Source organism: Narcine bancroftii, chromosome 4 (assembly GCF_036971445.1).
Source record: "Narcine bancroftii isolate sNarBan1 chromosome 4, sNarBan1.hap1, whole genome shotgun sequence".
In the NCBI taxonomy this organism is placed as follows: Eukaryota; Metazoa; Chordata; class Chondrichthyes; order Torpediniformes; family Narcinidae; genus Narcine; species Narcine bancroftii.
The window spans coordinates 102,156,975-102,179,123 of record NC_091472.1 but is presented as its reverse complement, the minus strand read 5'-3'; the positions used below and the strand labels follow the sequence as shown (position 1 = coordinate 102,179,123).

The 22,149-nt window shown below is 40.4% G+C and overlaps 1 protein-coding gene across 7 annotated transcripts in view; it reads right to left on the bottom strand.

The window, feature by feature from the left end:
• The window catches only part of adgb (androglobin), a 308,223-nt gene that overhangs the window by 24,395 nt on the left and 261,679 nt on the right, over nt 1-22,149 (bottom strand). For 5 of the 7 annotated variants that reach the window (XM_069932240.1, XM_069932242.1, XM_069932241.1 and 2 more), the window contains 2 exons: nt 21,734-21,918; nt 14,978-15,089 (listed from right to left, as the gene is read on the bottom strand). In XM_069932240.1, the coding sequence (XP_069788341.1) occupies nt 14,978-15,089; nt 21,734-21,918 (297 nt within the window). Of the gene's footprint in view, nt 1-645; nt 696-6,410; nt 6,435-14,977; nt 15,090-20,676; nt 20,835-21,733; nt 21,919-22,149 lie in introns of those variants that run through there. The other 2 variants (XM_069932245.1, XM_069932246.1) reach the window with 2 other exon arrangements.

Genomic DNA, 22,149 nt, shown 5'->3' with positions numbered 1-22,149 from the left:
AGAACAGTTTTTATATCTTACCTCTAACATGCTCGTGTACCTCCCTGTACGATTCTAACTTTAACCATAAACTATCCCAGGACTACAAGGACAGAAACGTCACTTATTTTCCTTTCACTAACTGTAATTACTTATTCATCTATACTTTGATATTTATTACATAACTCTTTTCCTGTCTTGCCTTTGTGGTCATTTAAATTTTAACGATTGTAATTGGTGTATCTTCTTTATGGTTTGGTTGAGGCAAGTAAGTATTTCAGAGTATCTCTACCTGGTAATTATACATGTGAAAATAAACATTGGACTTATTCAGTTCAAGTCCATGCACTCAACCCAACAAAGACTCTGATGGCTGTACCTTCAATAAGGGAGGTAGGTGCTGGGGTAAAGATTGCAGGAAGGCTATATTGAGCCTCCACATTCAGAAAATAATTTGTCTCTAAATACGGAAGTTAGCACAAAATGTTTAAAAAATAAAGCAAGCTATCAGCATCACCTTCAAGAATCCAAGTCCTGCACGTTCTCTACGTGAACACAACTATAGTTTCCTATTGTTTGTTGGAAAACCTTAGGTTGTTGTACCAGTCTGTGAAAGTGTCAGAAGTCACACCCGATGGTGCCGAAAGGTTAAAATAGGAAACTCACAGTGCCTCAGCCAGCAGCCACGGTTATCATTACTGTGGAATTCTTCACTCCTGAGTGCCAAGGCAAAATTCAGTTCAGTACAGCACTAAGGCACTGATTTTAGAATAAGCTGTAAAAATGAGACCCTGCCTGTCTCTCAGATGGATGTCAAGGATCCTGTTTTTAAGAATGAGTGATTCTCCCCAGTGTTTTAGACAACACATATAGCCACTACAACATTTTATATGGTCAATGTCCACTTACTGCTAGTGGGACCTTGCTGTGGAGCAATTGACAACAAAGATTTACCACATTACAACATTCACCACACCAGTTTCATGTGCATGAGGTTTTCATGAGGTCCTATAAGGTATTGAAAGAATCCATGCAATTCAATGTTATCATCAAGGATCCCCCCAGTCTGCAAAAGAAATAGGGACTTTTTTGCATTCAGTGTGATCATGTGAAAAAGTGGAAAGGTTTTGGAATGAACTGAGTTTATTATTAGGGCAAATTTTGAAGATAACAATACCAAAGGATCCAAGAATATTTTTACTTGGAGATATTTATGAAAACAATATAAAATTGAAATTGGACAAATACCAAGAAAAATGTTTAAGTATTGCAATAGAAACTGCAAAGAAATGTATCATGGAAAGATGATAGAGAAGTGTTATTAAGTAGATGGCATAATGAGATGCAAAATTGTATACCTTTGAAAAAAAATCACATATAATTTAAGGAATCGAGTTGAACATTTTTATAGTATTTGGAAACCATATATGGATTTTATAGATAATTTTCTGTCCACCTCTTCTATCTTATCCACTCATCTTAATTAGTAATCTTTAATAACAATTAATGATTGTCTATGCTAATATAATTATATATTAAATGGTAGGTGTTTCTTTCTTTTCTTATATTTGGGTGGGGAGAAAATATATAAAAGTATTTTTTTGTATCATTGGCTTTGGATATTTGATTAACGTTTTATTCATTATTTTCCTGTAATGATGCAATTAAATAAAATTAAAAACAAGGATCCCCCAGCCTCTCCATGTGTGTGTTATCAACTAATCCCCACCCCTTTTTCTGTAGGCCTAACATCACACTGGATTTCCCAGTTCTTTCCTATGAAAAGTCAACTTAATTCAAATGAACTTTGTGTCTATGACAATATCTGGGTCAAAGATTTCAGACCTTTTTGGAGCTTTAGCAACCAGAGAAATTGGACTGTTGTTGTGGAACAACTCTGCATATAAGGATAACCGAGGAGGTAGTGATGGCTGTGTTAAAAAAGATAAAGGTGGATAAATCTCCCAGACCGGACAAAATATTCCCTAGGACACTCAGGGAGGCTAGTGGACAGTTAGTGGGGCCATTAACAGAGATATTTAGGATGTCACTGGCCACAGGGGTGGTACCAAAGGATTGGAGGGTGGCGCAATGTGGTTCCTCTGTTTAAGAAAGGGTCCAAATGCAAACCTGGGAATTATAGGCCTGTAAGTCTGACATCTGTGGTGGGCAAGTTGATGGAAAGTGTTCTGAGGGATGCTATTTACAAATTTTTGGAGGTACAGGGATTGATAGGGAGTAATCATCATGGTTTTGTCAGGGGTAGATCATGCTTGACAAACCTGATTGAGTTCTTCGAGGGGGTTACAAAAAAGGTTGATGAAGGGAAAGCTGTGGATGTTGTCTATTTGGACTTTAGTAAAGCTTTTGACAAAGTTCCCCACAGGAGGTTAGGAAAAAAGTTGGAGGCATTGGTATAAATAAGGAGGTAGTGAAATGGATTCAGCAGTGGTTGGATGGGAGGTGTCAGAGAGTAGTGGTAGAAAATTGTTTGTCCAATTGGAGGCCGGTGACTAGTGGAGTTCCTCAGGGTACGGTCCTGGGCCCACTATTATTTGTTATATATATTAACGATCTGGATGTAGGGTGGAGAATTGGATAAGCAAGTTTGTGGACGACACAAAGATTGGTGGTGTTGTGGACAGTGAGGTAGATTACTGTAGATTAAAAAGTGATTTAGGAAGGCTGGAGGTGTGGGCTGAGAAATGGCTGATGGAATTTAATACAGATAAATGTGAGGTGCTACATTTTGGAAAGGCAAATTTAAATAGGTCATATACATTGAATGGTAGACAATTGAGGAGTGCAGAGCAACAAAGGGATTTAGGAGTTATGGTAAATAGTACCCTCAAGGCTGATACTCAGGTAGATGGTGTGGTGAAGAAGGCATTTGGAATGTTGGCTTTCATAAATCGGAGTATTGAATTCAAGAGTAGGGAGGTTATGATGAAATTGTACAAGGCATTGGTGAGGCCAAATTTGGAGTACTGTGTACAGTTTTGGTCACCAAATTATAGGAAAGATATAAACAAAATAGAGAGAGTGCAGAGAAGGTTCACGAGAATGTTGACAGGATTTCAGGGTGAGTTACAGGGAAAGGTTGTGCAGACTGGGGCTTTTTTCTCTGGAGCGTAGAAGATTGAGAGGGGACTTGATAGAGGTGTTTAAGATTTTAAAAGGGACAGACAGAGTAAATGTGGATAGGCTTTTTCAATTAAGAAAGGGGGAGATTCAAACTAGAGGACATGGTTTAAGATTGAAGGGGGAAAATTATAAGGGGAACATGAGGGGAAATTTCTTTACGCAAAGGGTGGTGGGGATGTGGAATGAGCTTCCGGCAGACGTGGTCGAGGCGGGATCATTGGTTACATTTAAGGAAAGACTGGATCGTTACATGGATAGGAGGGGACTAGAGGGGTATGGACCGGGTGCTGGTCAGTGGGACTAGGAGGGTGGCGATTTGCTACGGCATGGACTAGTAGGGCCGAACTGGCCTGTTCTGTGCTGTAAGTGGTTATATGGTTATAGAAGAATTTGAGAGTGGACCTTGTAAGGTATTTAAAATCATGAAGTGTTATAGACAGAGTAAATGGAGATAGACTGCTCCTATTGATGGAGGGGTAAAGAATTAGAAGAGGTGGAATTTGAGTGATTGACACAAGATGCAAGAGTGACACAAAGAGAAACATTTTTACACAGCAAGTGGTGAAGATCTGGAACACAGGCAAGATAAGAAATGCAGGCAGAGTTGATTATGACGTTTAAAGGAGAATGAGGTAAACTCTTCAATGCAAAGCAAAATTCAAGGTTTTGAGGAGAGGATGGGGGAGTGCAAATGACCTGGATTGCTTTTGAGTGGAGTCAATGAGGCAAAATGCCTCTGGCCAAGCTGTAAGATTTTACTTACTTTGTGAAATCATGGCAACTGCAAATTTTGAACAGGCATTGTGAGAAAATCTTCATGTAGTTTGACATTAGATGTATGATGATGTCATTCTCTGCTCTCATTGGCGCAGGACACTCGGAAACATAATGGTAATCCAATAGTAACAATCCAGCTGGTCTTGTGGTAAGGGATCTAAATCCACAGGCCATCCATCCACTGAAACAATTCTTCCAACATTAGTCCACACTCCAAATCTCAGAACTGTCCTCAAACTGAGCTCCATTGACACCCACCATCGCTGGCCCCTGTTAGTGTCAAAATCTGCAGCTCAACTGTGCACCAGGTTCCTTGACATAAAACAGACTCTCTATCAACCCTTGATCATAAGAGCATCCAATACTTTCTCTCCTCCCCAATAAATGTGTCTGATCTATTTCCGCTCCCCAATCAGCACAGTCTGATCTATCTCCTCTCCCCAATCAGTAGTGATCCACCTCCCCTCCCCAATCAGCAGCGAGTCTGATCCACCTCCCCTCCCCAATCAGTAGTGATTCACCTCCCCTCCCCAATCAGCAGCGAGTCTGATCCACCTCCCCTCCCCAATCAGTAGTGATTCACCTCCCCTCCCCAATCAGCAGCGATCCACCTCCCTTCCTCAATCAGCAGCGAGTCTGATCCACCTCCCCTCCCTAATCAGTAGTGAGTCTAATCCTCCTCTCCCTTGCTTCCTAACACAAGACAGCTCTGTTGGATCAAAAGTGCTGGTTCAGTGGCCAATGCAATGCCTAATAATTAACCCCATGGATATGCTAAATTGTACACTAGATGGCACTAGAAGTTAACACAAGAATAACAAGTATAAGACAGGAGAAAGCAGATACTGTACTGGAATCTGAAGCAAAAAAAAACAAGCAACTGGAAGAACTCAGCGGGTTGAGTGATGTCTGTGGGGTGAATGGGGAGAAGGAAGAATTAAGCCCCTGCATCAGGCCAATAAAAAAGTGCACAGCAGCATTGCCCAGATGGCACATTGAGCCTCTGCAAAAAGACCATTAGTTTTTCAATCTGTTACCCCATATCCCAGGGTAAAAACAAAGAAAAAAAGGAAATTTACAACAAAGGTGTAAATGCCAGCCGATGCCCTGCCCTCCAGCCCTTGGTTGTCCAAGTACATGGCAGCAGATTATTTCAATGTGATGAGAGCTTTGGGCAGTTACTTTACCATGCTTCCTGGTTCCTGCCATGGCTCCCTTTCCCACCTAGCCAACTCTTATACCCCTTTTATACAGAGATCCCACTTAATTGGTGTGTGAATGACCCGTGATTGAAGTCAGGTCAGGTCATTCACACTGACCCAAGAAAAGCCGGATCAGTCCAACCTTTTACATAGCAACCCGGTGTGACATGGGTTAATTAATTATATGCTTATAAGAGGGAATTAGAATCAGGATAGCTGTTAGGTTGCATGCATTTCACAGACACAGCCTTGCAAAGTTCCAAGGGCAGGTGCAAACAGAAGGTTCTGGGCTTTAGCAACATTTGCAAGAAAAGCCTGGAAACTGCAACATTTGCAAAGTGAAACCCAAAAAAACCAGAGCCTGGAACACCAGGAGGGGAGGGACAGAGAATGAGAGAGAAGGCAGTTAGCAGCAGGCAGTCTGAGAAAAGGTTGGACAGAAGAGGAGCCTGCTGGGCAGAGTTCTAATAGTGGTAGCCTGAATGTACTCTCTCTGTACATAGAGTGGTGGCTAGTCTCCCTGGAGTGGTGAAGAGAAGAACTCTGTGAGAAGAACCTGGAAAGAAGACAAGTTCCTTCTGGAAGGCACTCCTGTTTGGGGTGTCCAACAAGCAACAACCATCTCACTGTAACCCTCCACAACTTTCCTGCCTGGTAATTCTCAGTAAAACACTGAAGTTTGCTTGAATGTAATGACTGTTTGATTCTGTGCACAGATTGAAGATTACTGGAAACTGTAGCATTGGAAATGTGGATAGTGGAAGATTGGCCAGTAAAAAGAACTTTATTGAAAACACACTACACACACTTGCACTTAGATTAGGTTGGGGGTGGGGGGTGGGAAAGGGGAATTGTGTAAATAACAATGTTGATAAGTGTTGATCTTGTTGTTCTATACTCAGAGAATTGAACTAATTTTGTTTAAGGAACCATTGCTTTGTGTATTTCTATTGCTGCTGATATATGGGGTTCAATGAACTCATAACACTGGTAACTTGGCTCTGATACTACCTACCTTGGTGGGTAATACATGGGATGAAAATTACCCCCCCCCCCACCATCCAGCATTCATTGCATTCACACAGGTAAGTGAAGCGGTTTAAAGGCGGTTAATTCCCGTCTTTTAAAGGCTGTGTAAAAGGGGAATATGTCTCATTTACCAAGGGCAATACAAACATTGCCATCTTCACAATCATCAAACTATGCTACAAGGTTAATCCCTTTCTCACGATTACAGTTGTGGTATCCAGCACCTATGAGGATTGGGAGATGCTGGATATGCAAATTTTCCGGTTGCTTGATACTTACTCTTACAAGGTCTAACTAATACACCTGCAATAAGAATAAACAGTTTAAGAGACAAAAGAAAGAAAAACGTAATTTGAAAAACATCAGTATTGTAGTCCTTAATTATGTAAAGTTCACTTTAATCAGGAAATTCCTGTCACATACAAAATTTAAATTCAAACCACGGTCGTTGGCAGTTATAACAGCCTTATGCTAATTGCTAGAGAAAGCCTTAACAATATACTGAATAATATACAAATAAAGATAAAAACTGCATCAAAATTAATTTTTTTCTCTCTTTTTTCTTTTGGTTTTACAAGAGGAGAAGAAATTTATGGTTAATATATATATTTTAAATACTAATATGTTCTTTTTCTTACACCCTTGAATGTAATGTAACTTTCATGTAACTTTCCTCATTTATATGTTTGATATATGTTTGATACAACTCAATAAACAGTGAAAAAGAAAGAAAGATGAAGACTCTTCCTAAGCAGGGAGCGAGCATCTTACTAAGACTTACTAAGCAGACAGCAAATGGCATCAACCAGCTCTTAATCATGGACGGTACCATTTTATTCAAACACAACTTTATTTAAACAGCTGCTACCAGTAAAACCACAACTAAGGCACTCTGCTGGCTGATTATTTGCTCTCAGCTTCACCAAAGGTTCATGTGTTATTTCAGAGAACATCAGTTTTACAATTTTAAACTTTTATTTAAAACATTTATTTATTACTATTTATTTCAAATGTTTTATTTATTTTCCTTGATTTTTTTGCTGGTTGCTTGAGGTTTTTTACTGTACGTTGATTTTACTGCACTACTTTTGTGTAACACCTTGCTACTCTGTCTAAGCCTACTGCAATTATCAAAGAGCCATTGCCATGTTTGTAAAAATACACTTCAACATTTTCACCATGATTGTTCATCTCATTGTTTGATAATTTTTCTCCACCTTTTCTCTTTCTTTTCTCCAAGTTTATATTTGCTGCCTTCCAATTTACTGTGACTGTCTTAGAATCTGGATAATTTTAGAAAAGCAGATCAATCAGTCACAATCTTTGCAGCCACCTCTTAAAATTGTGCAAGGTTCAGTGAGTTTACAACTTAGTTCCATGAATAGTTGTGGCTCTTCTTTGCTTATATTAAGTTCGTGACTATCACTGGTTTCTGGGTTTCCTGTACTTTTTTTTGAATATTTTATTTATAATTTTTCACACAGGCTTGTAATCTTATGCCACGACCTGCCAACAATGGCAGTTCACAATCTCATATACATGTATTCCTGTGTCATTGCCCACCCTCTTCCCCCACCTATAAAGGTTTCCTGCACTTTTCTGTGCCTTTGTGTTATCCAGGTTGGGGACTGAAACAAAATATCAGTTTAGTTTATGTTCAAATTTCTTATTCTATGCCTCCTAACAAGTCCACATTGGTTTTCATCAATATCTTTCTTTTGTTTATTTGTGAAAATATTCAAACCTATTTACAATATATTTCCAACTGCTTTACTCTTATTCAAGTTTATTCTCAGTTTCAATTGCTTCTCTGATTGTTTTAAAAAACACACACATTTCCTCAAGTTCATTAATCTTTTGGTCCAATTTTAAGCTGTTCCCTTTAACCTTGTTACTATCAACCTCTGTTTCAGCTAATACTTCTGAAACTTCATATCAAATCCTATATATGATGTTTATTCTTCCCCAGAAGGTAAGATTATTTACCAACACCAGTCTATTGCACAAAATATGAATTAACTTGAGTAAAACAAGAAAGTCTGCAGAAGTTGTGACTGTAATTCAATGCACAAAGTACTGGAGAAACTCAGCAAGTCACTTAGCTTTCCTTGTGTACAAAAGATAGGTAAGCAACCTTTTGGACCTGTGCTCTTCATTAAGGTATGAGCATAAATCAGCCATGCACCTGAATAAATGGTGGGGGGAAGGGGTCATGGGTGGTTATAGGCAGAAGAGAAGGGAAGGGTGGGGGAGGGGATAGCTATCTGAATGGAGACAGAAGAGGATTTGGACCTGGAGGAAAGGTGACAGAGGGATTGGAGCAAGAGAGAGACAGACATAAAGAAAATGGAGAAGTCGATGATGCCATCTGGTTGGAGAGTGCCCAGAGAGAATATTACGTGTTGTTCCCCAAATTTGTGGGTGGTCTCAGTTTGGCAGTGCACGAGCCCATGGACAGACATATTGGTATGAGTGTCTGGCTCAGAATTGAAATGATTGAACACTGGGAAATCCCCACTATTGCAGCAGACAGAGCAAAGGTGCACAAAGAAATAATCTCCCAGTCTGTGTCTAGTCTCCGCAATGTAGAGGAGGCTATGATGGGAGGATCGGGTGCAGTAGATGACTCCTGCAGATTCACAAGTAAAGTGTTGCATCTATTGGAAGGACTGTTTAGGGCCCTGAATGGTGGTGAGGGAGAAGGTGTGGGTGTAAGTGTAGCATTTCCTGAAGTCAAAGAGGCAGTTACCACGGGGCGATTAAGGGAAGGGATGAGTGGACGAGGGAGTCACGGTGGGAGCAGTTCCTGCAGAAGGCAGAGAGGGGAGGAGAGGACAAAATGTGTCTAACATAGGTGGTGGAAATATGTTGGGTGCAGAGGCTGATGAGGACAAGTAGAATCCTGTTTGCTAAGTCTTGGGTAGGAGGGGCAGGACCGATGTATGGGAAATAGAGGATATGCGGGTGAGGGCTGAGTTAATGGTGGTCGAATGGAAACTTTGGTTTTTGAAGAAGGAGGACATCTCAGATAATCTGGAGTGGAAGATCTCATTCCTGGGAGCAGATGCAATGAAGACAGAGGAATTGAGATGAAGGGAATAGACTCCTTACTGGGTCAGGGTTGTGAAGAGGTGCAAACTGTGGGAGATGGTGAGCTTATAGAAAATGTTGACAGAAAGTTTGTCGTTCGAGATGGAGATAGACTGAGAAAGGGAAAGTGTGGACCAATGAATTTGAGGCCAGGGTGTAAGTTGGCAGCAAAGTTGATGAGCTCATCATGGGATTATGAGGCAGCACCAACGTAGTCATCAATATAACAGAGGAAGAGTTGAGGTGTCCTGCCTGTGTAAGCTTGTAGTATGGATTGGTCCTCGTAGCCAAAGACAGGCATAGTTGGGATCCATGCAGCTACCCATGACCACTCCTTTGTCTTAGAGAAAGTGGGATGAGTCAAAGAAGTTATTGAGTGTGAGAACAAGTTCTGCCAGGCGGAGGAAGGTGGTGGAGGAGGTGAACTGGACTAGACCAGGGTGGAAAAAAATGGAGTCTCTTCTTCATTATTGGTTCCACAGCATACTTCACCAGAGCAGAGTCTCAGAAGTATTCCACAAATAAAACTACATTATTCATTCACATTTCCTTGTAAACATTTAAAAAAATGGTTCAACCCCTTAAGTTAAAGAAAGCCCCAGAATAAGTTGTTGTAAAATGAATATCCCCAAACACAGAATCATTCAGAACAGATCAAATCTTTGAACAAAATATATTAATGAAATAACAGAGGCATCTTTTAATATGAAAGATCAATGTCTGTATTAAGCCAATCTATTTAATTACTCATAGACAGACACAATCCCTTCAAACAGGGAAGGAGTAGGAGAGTTTTATTAGCTTCATGAAGACTATGATTGGGAAAGTCTCTCAGAGCTGCTCCTATTTTATTGTCCACAACAAGGAATGAGAAAGAATTTGGAATTGAGCGAGGAACTCTCTGAAAGGGTGATATATTGTGAAGGAAGTTGAGTTCCTGGGATTTGGATCAGAGTCAGAGAGTTTTACAGCACAGAAACATGTCATTTGGCCCAGTTTGTCCATGCCGACCAGGCTTTCTCTCCAAGCTTGTCCCATTTGCCTGTGTTTGGCCCACATTCCTCTGCACCTTACTTATCCATGAACCTGCCTCAACATTTTAAATGTTGCAACTGTCCCATCTCATCCTCTTCCTCTGGTAGCTCATTCTACATGCACACTACTATCTATGTAAAAAATGTCCCCCTTCTATATCTTAAATCTTTGCTCTCTCATCTCAATCTACTTTCCCCTCTCTTAATCTACTTTTAGATCCTCCTGTTATGTCACACCACTATTTGAGAAGAGAGGGAGGCAGCAAAAAGGAAAGTATAGACCGGTTAGCCTGACATCAGTGGTTGGGAAGATGATGGAGTTGATTATAATTATCAAAGATGAGGTTATGGAGTACTTGGAGGCAAATGACAAAAAAGGTCAAAGCCAGCATGGTTTCGTTAAGGGAAAATCTTGCTTGACAAACAGGGTAAATAAAGGAGATACAGTTGATGTTGTGTATTTGGATTTGTCTCCAAATTTGCAGATGATACAAAGGTAGGTGAAGGAGCAGGTAGTGTGGAGGAAACAGAGAGGCTGCAGAAGGAATTAAACAAATTAGGGGAATGGGCAGAGGAGAGGCCAATGAAATACAATATCAGAAATTGTATGGTCATGTACTTTGATAGAGGAAATAAACAGGAAAACTATTTTTTAAATGGGGGAAAAAAATTAAGTTTCCAGATTCACAGGGACCTGGGAGTCCTCATGTAAACTTGAAGGTTGAGTTGGTGGTGAAGAAGGCAAATGCAATGCTGGCATACCTTTCAAGAGAAATAGAAAATAAGAGCAGGGATATGATGTTGAAGCTTTATAAGGAACTGATGAGAGCTCACTTGGAGTACTGTGAAGAGTTTTGGGGTCTTCATTTAAGAAAGGATATACTGACATTAGAGTGGATTCAGAGGAGGGTTATCAAATGAGGAAAGTTTGATGGTTCTTGGCCTGTACTCATTGGAATTTAGGAGTATGAGGGTGGGGTGATATCGATTAAATATTTTGAATGTTAAAGACTGATGTCACACCAACAACCTTGAGCTCAACATTAGCAAAACCAAGGAGATGATTGTGGACTTCAGGATGAAGTTAATTCGGCCTGCGAATTCACAGGCACCAGACCACTCCATCGAGGACATCTACATGAGGCGGTCTTAAAAAAGCAGCCTCTATCTTCAAAGACCACCACATCCTCTTCACTCTGCTACCACCGGGAAAAAGGTACAGGAACCTAAAGATGAGCACTCAGCGGCACAACAGCTTCTCCCCACTACCATCAGATTCCTGAATAATCAATTAACCAGACACTGCCTTACTTTTTGTGCACTATTATTTTTATATTTATTGTTGTAAAATGGTTTTTAATATGAATGTTTGCTCTATGATGCTGCCACAAAACACCAAATTTTATGGCTCGTCATGACAATAAATTCTGATTCTGGACAGGGTAGATGTGGAAAGGTTGCTTCCCATGGTGGGGGAATCTAGGACAAGGGGGCACAACTTCAGGATTCACTTATATTAGAGATGCGGAGGAAATAATTTAGCTAGAAGGTGATGAATCTGTGGAATTTGATATCACAGGCAGTTATGGAAGCCAGGTCATTGGGTGTACTTAAAGCAGAGATGAGTGGTTGTTGATTAGCCAGGGCATCAAAGGTTACGGGGAGAAGGCTGGGCAGTGGGGGTGAGTGGGAAAATGGATCAGCTCATGATTGAATGGCATGGCAGACTCTATGGGCTGAATAGGCTATTTCTGGTCCCATGTCTTATGGTCTTAAGGTTATGGGGAACATATTTTGACTCTTTACCTTATCAATGCCTTTTAATGATTTTATTGACCCTCAGCCAGATGCTCCAGAGAGAAAAATCAGCCTTCCTTGTAACTCAAACTCATCAGTCCTGGTAACATCTATGTTAATCTTTTCTGCACCTTTACAAGCTTAATAACAGCTTTCCTGCAGCTGGCCAAGTGAATGGGGGGGAGGGGTGACGGGGGGTGGGGGTTGGAGTGCTGGTCAAGGGACAAGGGTGTGAACATGAAGGAAAAAGTTGAGGGCACTAATTTTAGCAGCAGAGTGAATTACTGGAGTTTCGGGTAAATATGGTGATAGTGGCTCATTAGAATTCCCCTTGTTCTCTGTTATTCTGGTATATTAAAATAAATCACTTGTTTCCTTCTTCAGTGGGTTACTTTATTACTCCAAGGCTTTCCCTTCAAGTTGTTGCAATTGTAGATCACCATATTAAAGAATGGATGGATATGTTCCAATTATATTCTTTTTCACAGCCTGTACATGTAATCAGTCAGCAGGAATGTAAAACAAGTGCTTTTCACTGACAAATCTCCCTTCACATCAGATGTAAAAAATCAAGATATTCTGAAAAATTCTATTGAAGTTCAGTCAGAGAAGATGGCTGCCTGGGGCACTACAATGAGACGAGTCAGTCAGAAATATGACAGACATATTGGTTAAAGGAAGGATTGCTTTGAATTAGAGGAGTGGAAAGGTTTAAAAAGAGAATTCCAAAGCTCAGGATTTAGATAGATTGTGTAGTTGTCAATGGTGGAATTGTACAACTGGAGAATAGCAGATTGCTCAGGGAGTTCAGGGCTTGAGGAGGTCATAAAAGAAAGGATACTTGATTTTTAAGAAATATTTCCTTCTAACATCAGAGGTCATTTGGTCTATTGAGTTCATGTTGCCTCTTAGAGCAATCTCATTCTCTTATTTCCCTGTGACCTATTCTCTTTCACAAGCTCATTCTCATCAGCTGATCCCTCCTACAATATACCTTATTGATAGACAAATCGTCATAATGATTAACCTAACTATCTGTCCACTTATGGGATGAAGGAGGAAACTGGAGCAGCCAAGTGAAAGCCCTGTGAGATCCAGGAAGAATGTGCAAACTCTACACAGACAGCACTGGAGCTCAGCATTGAACTTGTTACACCCAAGCTGTGAAACAGCTACACTACCTGCTGCCCCTCTGTGCCACCATCTTGGTACCTGGATGAAAGCCTTCGCCTGCTGAGAAAAGCATTAAACAGGACTCAAAGCAGATAAAGCGGAGAGGTTTGGCTGAATTTGCATTTACAGAGAGTAGGCGCTGGGGATCAGAATTAATAGCAAAGATAGGCCAGCAAGTCTGCTCCGCCATTCAATAAGATAATGGCTCCACTAATCTGCCTGTTCCCTGTAACCTTTAACTTCCCTACTATTCAACAATCTATCTGTTTGTGACCTAAATATATTCAATGAGACAGCTTCTACTGCCTCCTTAAGCGGAGAATTCCACAGGTTCACCACTCTCGGAGAGAAACTTCTTTATGTCTATAGAACCAGGAGAGAATTCTCTCATTCATATTCTCCTTTTAGTTTACTGATCAATAATATTTGCCTTCAAAATTCAAGATGGTGTTCAAAATCTCGTTCACTTCTTGGAAGCACACAGAAGACCAGTGTAAAGAGCACGAGGCAGTAACCGTGTCCAATAAAAAAAATGGCGGCACTGCTGGATCTGCTGTAACGCCAGCATTGCCACTGGTGTGGACCTGGGAAGAGCAGGGAGTGGAGACACAGTGCTCCTCTGATTGGTTTCACTGCCTAGTTCAATTACCGACACCTCCATACAAGCTCTAAACAGCCTGTTAAATGAGCTGATGGTGTTTCTTTTTAAAATCCTGCGACCGCGGGTCTGGGCACAAGATTGCGGCCCCTGCGAAAGCCAGCGACCTCAAGGGGTTTCAGACTCTGGGAAAGCAGAGGACTAGAGCAGTGCACCAGTAATAGGGAGACCACCCACCTTTTGAGAAGGAGGAGGTGACCCGACAGGTCAGTGACCATGGATGAGGGGATCTATGGCTGAAGAACACATAGACGGTGGACTGTTAGTGACTCAAGGGGAGAAATCAAAGGACTCACACCAGGTTGCAGACTGCTCGGGACTGGCTCGAGATTTGCTGAAGGGGTGCCATGTATTGGAACTGGGATGAACAGGGTGCTGAAGGCTTCCTGATAGTGTTGGAGGTTTGGATCTGGAGCTCAGGTTGCTAATGGTTTGGACTGAAGTCTGTTTGGCTGCAGAGACTGCGGGAACTTAGAAGCCAAATCCATGAACATTCAGTGTCTCTGAAGGGACTCTCCTTTGCTTCTCTTTTTCTGACTATAAAGGGCATCAGGCAATTTCTGCTGATGGTGAATCTTTGCCTTACAGCTGACTAAAGGCAATTTTGTGAAATATTACACAACAAAAAAAGGAACCTTGAATACTACCTACTCACCTGCCCGATTCAGGAAGGCAATGGTCCAAGTGCTGGAAAATGGGATTGGTATTAATCAGTATTGAAGATCAGCATAGTCATGGTGGGTGCAGGGCTTGCTGGTGCTTAATAACGCTCTGACACCTCCTGCTCCACCTGCTAAAGTGTCTGCAGGGCCCACATTGGCCTCACCAGCCACCTTGAAATCCACAGTACTTGAGTGGAAGGAAAAGGATCATCCACAGTCAGAATGACTGCCTTAAAACAGAAGAAGTTGATGTAGAAAACTAATTGTGGTCTTTGGGGTGGAATTTAAATAATCATACATGGACAGCAGAGAGATGTGTCCATTAAGCTTTCATCTATTGTTGTGAGGATTCCATAGTAATCAAGCAATTAAAAAAAAACAGCTATAACATAATGTCCATTCCTTCAAATTAAACGAACAGAACAACTTTACCTGTACTCTCGCTGTAGTCCATATCCTTTTGAGATTTGGCAAAAATTAATTCATTTTTATTTAGTGGCCAGCTTTTATGAAGAACTAATGCTTGAATTATATATTTGTGAATCTGTGAAATATAAAATTGTTCATATAATATTATCATCAGGTAAGTGATTGGGACTGTGAGCTCATACATATTGTTATGGAATAAGTTAATAAAATTGTGATAAAATATATTTTAAAAGGGTAAAATTAAGAGGCTTAGTTATCAGGTCACATTTCACAAACAAACATCTCATTTGCCATACAAGAGATATGCAAAAGGTAGACTTTGTTGTGGTGATATGTAATTACACCACTAGGTCACCAGGGGTCACCCCAGTGACCTTGTATATAAAGCAGTCCAGAGCTACAGTCTAGCCTTCCGGGTTTGACTTGCAGAGAGACAAAACCTCTTAGTGTACATATTAGTTTATTAAATTGTAGCTGTCTTATATTCGCACTGCTGGTGTGGTTATTGTCTGTACAGTTGGCTTTGGAATGGAAGTACTTCTGATAGTTTTACAAGCAGGTGTTAATGGACTAGCATGTTTGAACAGTCTCAAGAACTGAAAACTCTTTTGCTTCTAAACTGGTGCCAGAGTTTTAAATGTCTGGTTGGAGTTTGTTGTCCAAAGATGGGCCACGTGGTTTTGCAAACAGAGAGAAAACATTTATTAGGCACTTTTAAGCTGTAGCACCTGGGTTGCCCTCCTGCGACCCAAGTGCGATTACTGGGGCAAAAGTGCTTCCAGCACCTTTTAAGCTGCAGATGGATCGACCCATTAAATTGTCAACCCAACGATTTAAGGGGGATCCCATCCCTGCGATGACATGGTAAGTCACACGTCACACACTCGGGAACTTTCCCCGCCTCCCCACCAGCCATAAGTGGCCCCCCATCAATCACCAACCCCTAGTCAGTCACCCTCCCCATCAGTTGCGACCCCCACCATCAATCAACACCCACCCCGTCAATCGTGACCCCCCTCAGCAATGTCCCACCGCTGCGAACGTTGAGCTGTCACAACTGAGTGGCATTTGCAGCAGCAGCAGTTTGTGGCCCCCCCAATCTCCCCTCCCCCGGAGCAGCAACCCTCTCCCTCCTGTGGCAGCGACCCCTCTCCTCTCCCCCTACAGCAGCGACCTCTCTCCTACTAATCGTGGCACTCCCCCGCGGCATCGACCTCTCCCCCCCCCGATCATGGCGGGCACTTCACACAGGGGCTTCCCTGTGATGCCAGCGTGCAAACGCTGACATCACAGCAGTAATTGGGTCAGCCATTTTACTGTTCAAACCATCGGAGGAGAGGTCCTGGTTAAGTTCAACTGGGTTCCCTGACTATCTCTGAGGTAGGTAAGGGACCCGATTGGATTTGGATGACGCTGACCGGGTCGGACCCTTTCAAGCTGCTATGTGTGTGGGACACTAACCGGGCAAATTGCCCAGTTAACCCCATTTTACACAGTAGCTTGAAAGGGCCTATTGTTTGTCACAGAATTCTGCAACAGTGTGTGTGAAAGCTGCAAGTTGGCAGACTTGCTTCAAGGCGGGTTTTGAGTTCTGAGTTCAGCCTATTCTAAATCTCTGTAGTCAATTGCAGAGGTTGTAGCTGGTTATTGTGTTTCTTCTGGAATAGGGGAAAAAGAAGAATTCCTTGAGGTAACCTGGAAGAAGAGGTTATCTTTTGAAAAAACCCAAGAGGGGGAAAGTTTCTTTAGTAAAACATTTCAGTTGCTGATTGAAGGAGATTAGTTTGTGTGTCCAACGAACAATGAATATCTCTCTGAAACCAATAAAAACCATCCTAAGTGGTAACGACTTAAGTTAAAGCACCAGAGCCTGGTGAATATATCTGTTCAATTCTGTGCACAGTATGAAAATTGCCTGATAACAGTGAACTTGGAGAAGCAAGAAGTGAATGATTGGACAATGAAAAAGAACTTTCCTGAACACATAAATATTACATACACATGCACTTAGAATTAGAAGGGGGTTAAGTTAATAGCAATAAGTTAAGTCTTGATTTTATTATCATGTATAAAGAAATAAAATCAGTTTTGTTTAAGTAGCCATTGTCTTGGTGAATTTCTGTTGCTGCTAGTTTTTGAGTCCTTTGGGCTCGTAACAACATATCCTGCCTTTTTAAAAAAAAAATGCTGATTCAAAAATAAATTGAAACTTCAAATAATTGAAAGTTAAATTACTTGATATGCCAAAGCCTGAAGTGTGAAATCATTCCTTCTTTTAAGCTTAAAAAATAGAAGCATCAACTGTAATAACCATTGCAGGAACAGAAGGGTGAACTTCCACATTGAGCTTTCCTTCTTGCCTTTTGAAACTTCACATTTTTTGAGTTCTACATATCTATTTTGGCAAAGCTACAGAAGACTTTGGAATGAACATCAACAGAAATTCTAGTTTAAGGTCTCATTTATGGTGTGATTGTTGCTTCACAATGAACATGGGACCAGAACCATTCTGTTCTTCAAGTCTCTTGCTATTCATTGAGATCATGCCTTAATATTCTTGCCTTTAGAAACACATTAATTTTGAAATGTTCAATGCACTGAATTCAAACCACTATTTTTAGTTGTGGTAGGAAAAATAAATTTCCTCTAGCCCTTGTGTAAATACGTTTATTTGTCATGCTCCACCCAGTACAGTAAAAAAGATTTATTCATACAGTGTGAAGGGTTAAAGTACATAACTGGAGTGGAATTTGAACCCAAATGAAGCACTGAACTCATCAAGACTGGTGCCTCAGACCACAAGTATCTCTGAACAAGAACTCTGAGTTACTAAATTACAAATTTTAATCATGCCATCCTGTTCCAGAGGGAAACCAGTTCACTCCTGCCCACGATATCAATTTCCTTCATCATAAACATCTCCCTCTTTAATTGTCGATATTCAAGGGAATCTTAGCAATAATTTAAATCTTTTACCCGAGGTTTCACTTACAAGGAGTTCCTGTGCATCAGGTTCTAACATAATCCTAAAGATGCATTCTCCTACATTTATGTAACACTCAGAAAGAATGGCAGTATATGTGTGAGGGCCAAACGTAAGCTCCAATGATGTTTGGCATGAGTGCCCAAGCAAGCCCAATGACATTTACCATCCCTTGCCCTGACCAATGATTTCACCTTCCACAGATTGGACAAGCTCTGGAAGGTGAAGATGTTGGTGAAAGCAATCATCACTTGCCATAATTGGGGAACAGGATGTCCCTCTGCAAGGGTTTCTGTGGGTGGGCTTATGGAGAAGAGCTTGCCAGTGGCAAGGTGAGCAATCAGAAGTGGAAAGAAGTGCAGTCCTTATATCAAAGAGAAGTAGCACACTCAGCTCATTGGTCAAGAGGACATCAAAGATTCACTCCGTCTGGCTGTGTCCAAGTGTCAGTTGAATATATTCCACACAAGGAAATGAAGCTGATTGTAGTAAAAAAAGAAAAATTGGAAACACTGCTTTACTCTCTCTTCATCCATCACTGTGTTGCTAAGCACAATTCAAATGCCACCCACAAATTTGCCAATGACATCATGGTTGTCGGCAGAATCACAGATGGCAGTGAGGAAGCAGATAGGAGTGAGATAGATCAGCTTGTTGAGTGGTGTCACAACAACAACCTTGCACTCAACATTAGCAAAGCTAAGGAACTGTTTGTGGACTTTAGGAAGGGGAAGCCAGAACACATACCAATCCTCATCAAGAGGGCTGGCAGTGGAGAAGTAAAGAACTTCAAATTCCTGGGTGCCAACATAATTGAAGATCGATCCTGGGGCCATTATGTCAATACATTCTTGAAGAAGGCTCACCAGAGGTGATATTTCATTAGGAGTTTGAGGAGATTTTGTATGTCTCCAAAGACTTGTAAATTTCTGTACATGTACCATGGAGAGCATTCTGACTGGTTACATCACTGTCTGGTATGGAGATGCCAATGCACAGGACAGCAAAAAATTACAGAGGGTTGCAAACTCAACCAGCACTGTCATGGCCATTAGTCGTCACTCCATTAAGGACATCTTTAAGAGGTGGTGTCTCAAGAAAGCAGCCTCTATCATCAAGGACCCTCACAACCAGACCATGCATTCTTCTCACTGCTACCATCAGGAAGGATATACAAGAGCCAGAGGATGAACACCCAACATGACAAAAACAGTTTCTTCTCTGTCATCAGATTTTGAATGGAATCACAATTATAAGAAGTGGTAAAAACTTATTGAAAGAAAAAATTTCAGGGTTAATTAATCAGACTAAAGAGTTGTTGTTGCGATGGTCACCCTATTGTATGACAATAATTGGACATATTAATGAAATTAATTTTACCTAAATTTTTGTATGTTTCAATCTTTACAAATTTTCATTCCTAAAATTTATTTTAATTCGTTGGTTTCGATTATTTCCTAGTATATATGGCAAGGTAAACAGCCCCATATAAATAAGGCCTATCTTCAAAGGACTAAAAGGAATGGGGGCTTATCTCTTCCAAAGTCAATATACAAAATGTATTACATTTTGATACCTCAGACGATCTTGAGTAGAAATGGAACTAATGTTCTTCTTTACCCTTTTCCTTTTCAAAACTGACAGATAACCCGATAACAAGACATAGGCTGAGAATTTGAACACAATTTTGAAAATTCTTTGGCTATCTCAATGTTTCTCTTGCTTGACCTATTATAAAGAATAAACTTCAACCATCTATCTTAGATTCAGGTTTCAAGGAGTGGGTTATATTGGGTATAAAAAGTTTTAGGGATCTGTACATTCCAGGTAATTTTGCTTCATCTGAACAACGAGCAGTGAAATTCAACCTTCCCAACAGGCATTTTTTTTTTAGAAACCTACAAATTAGGCATTTTGCTCAGTCTAAACTTTCTAATTGTCCTCGGATTCCCGAAACCAATAACCTTGATTTACTTTGGATTTATAGTAATTATTTAAGATAACTTGATGGATCTCAGAATATGTTCAAGGAGGGGAATCAGGAATGAATGTGAGTGAGATTTGAATATATCATTTCCGGACTAAGACTGGGATAACATGCTTGATCTGATTAATAATATTTCATTCTGTGCATATCATTGTTTAATACAATTTAAAGTGGTACATTGAATACATATTCCCAAAATGAAACTATCTCATTTTTATTCTGATCTTGATCCACTATGAGATAAATATAAAATCTTTGGGAATGTCCAAAACTAAAAGAATTTTGGGAACAATTTTTCCAAACTTTATCAGAGATTCTTAGGATTAAATTGGAACTGTGCTCTCTTATTGCTTTGTTTGACTATTCTCAAGAGGAAAATATTTCCTTGAATTTAATTCAAAAAAAGAATAGTAGCTTTTACTTCACTGATAGCCAGGTGAGCAATTTTGATGAAATGGAAAGATAGCTTAGCACCAACTCGTATGCAATGTGTACATGATATTATGTCTTGGTTGAGATGAGAGAAAATTAGATATTGTAGTGTGGTCGCTATGGTTATAGCTCGAGGCATAATGGGTTTTAGCTCGAGGTTGAAAGAAGACTCACACACCAAAGGAGTGTAATCGACATTGGCTTTATTGGGTGCAGCTCTGCCTTTTATTGGCAGTCGACCGTGTCACCACCAGGCCGTGGCTTGAGCAACGCAGGCTGCTGATTGGCTGAACCGGATGCACGGGCCCAGGTTGGATCCCTTGCGTTCCGCTGGAGGTGATTGGTCGATTCAACCAATATTCCTGCAGCCTATGGGAGCGGGCATCTCATTTCGCGTGCTGTCTACCCAATCGTCGTGTTCAACAGCTGTTCACTGTGTCAGCCCACTCCGTGAAAGGCTACAATATAACATTAAAGAGCCCAAGATTGAATTTGACAAGATACAAGGCCCTTTTATGGACTACTATCATAATTTGAATACATAGGCTGGGGTGCTCTGGGTGTTTCCTGTTCGATGTCCAGGAACCGAAACTCAATTCTTTACATATTATTTGCTATGACCTGTTTAGTGGGAGGGGTAGGATTAGAATTTTTTTCTTCTTTTTCTTTTTTTATTTTCCATTATAAATAGACAAGATTAGTTCGATAAGATAACCAATAATGAATATGTTGTAATATTGGAATATGTTTTATAGGGAATTTCTACTTTATTCGAGCATTGTGTTCAAGACAATGTATAAATCACTTATGATTCATATTCTGTATTGCATTATATAAAAGTTATATATAGACAATATATAACATGGTCTTATTTCTCTCTGCCAAATCAACAAAAATATTTTAAAAAGGAAAGATTTCTGAATGGACAATGAAGCACATACACTACTTTTTTTTCTCATCTTTTCTCCTCATTATATATTTTTAAATAGTGTATTTATGGAATGTAATTTTAGTAATTTTTGTTGCTGTAATGAACAATGCAGCTGACACAGAACAATTTTCTGAATGGACAATATACCTGCTTCTAATTCTGAACAATAGTCAACTTGGAACATTTCTCTTTCCACGGATGTGCTTGACTTGCTGAGTGTTTACAGCAGTTTCTGTTTTTAATTCAGATTTCTAGCATCTGCATTTGTTTTTTATTTTCATTTATTGAAATTATTTACTCTGGCCCTCCTCATTATTTCTTGGGAAAAAAAGATACTGAGCTCATTCCCCCTGTGGTGAGCTTACATCCCTAAACTTAGAAGAAAGGCATGTCACAAAAACCTTATTCTTCCATTGCAGTACTTACCACCTCTGTAGCTAAGGGAATTTCCTCAGTGAATGGAGCTAGAAGGGAGCTACCTTCATCTTTTAAAGTTGATCTTTGGTCACTTCCTGACTTTGAGGAACCTTTTCCTGTTTTGCTTGAAGTACTTTCTGACTTCTTTGACCCTCCCTGAACAGAAAGGGTATCCAGCTGTTTAACTGAGGATTCTAAAAGCAAATGTGAACATATTGTTATCATTTCTGTATAACCTAAAATTGTTGTGGTTGCATATTCAAAAGTAACTCAGAGAAAGGAAATGGTTCTCTGAAAAAGAGACAAATTGAAGCCGATGAAGAAAGAGCAAATTTCTGGGAATTAATTGGACAGCTTTCAAGAAGACAACACAGGTGAATCAGGGCATACAATTCTTGGACTCTTAAGTAACATGCAATCCTTAA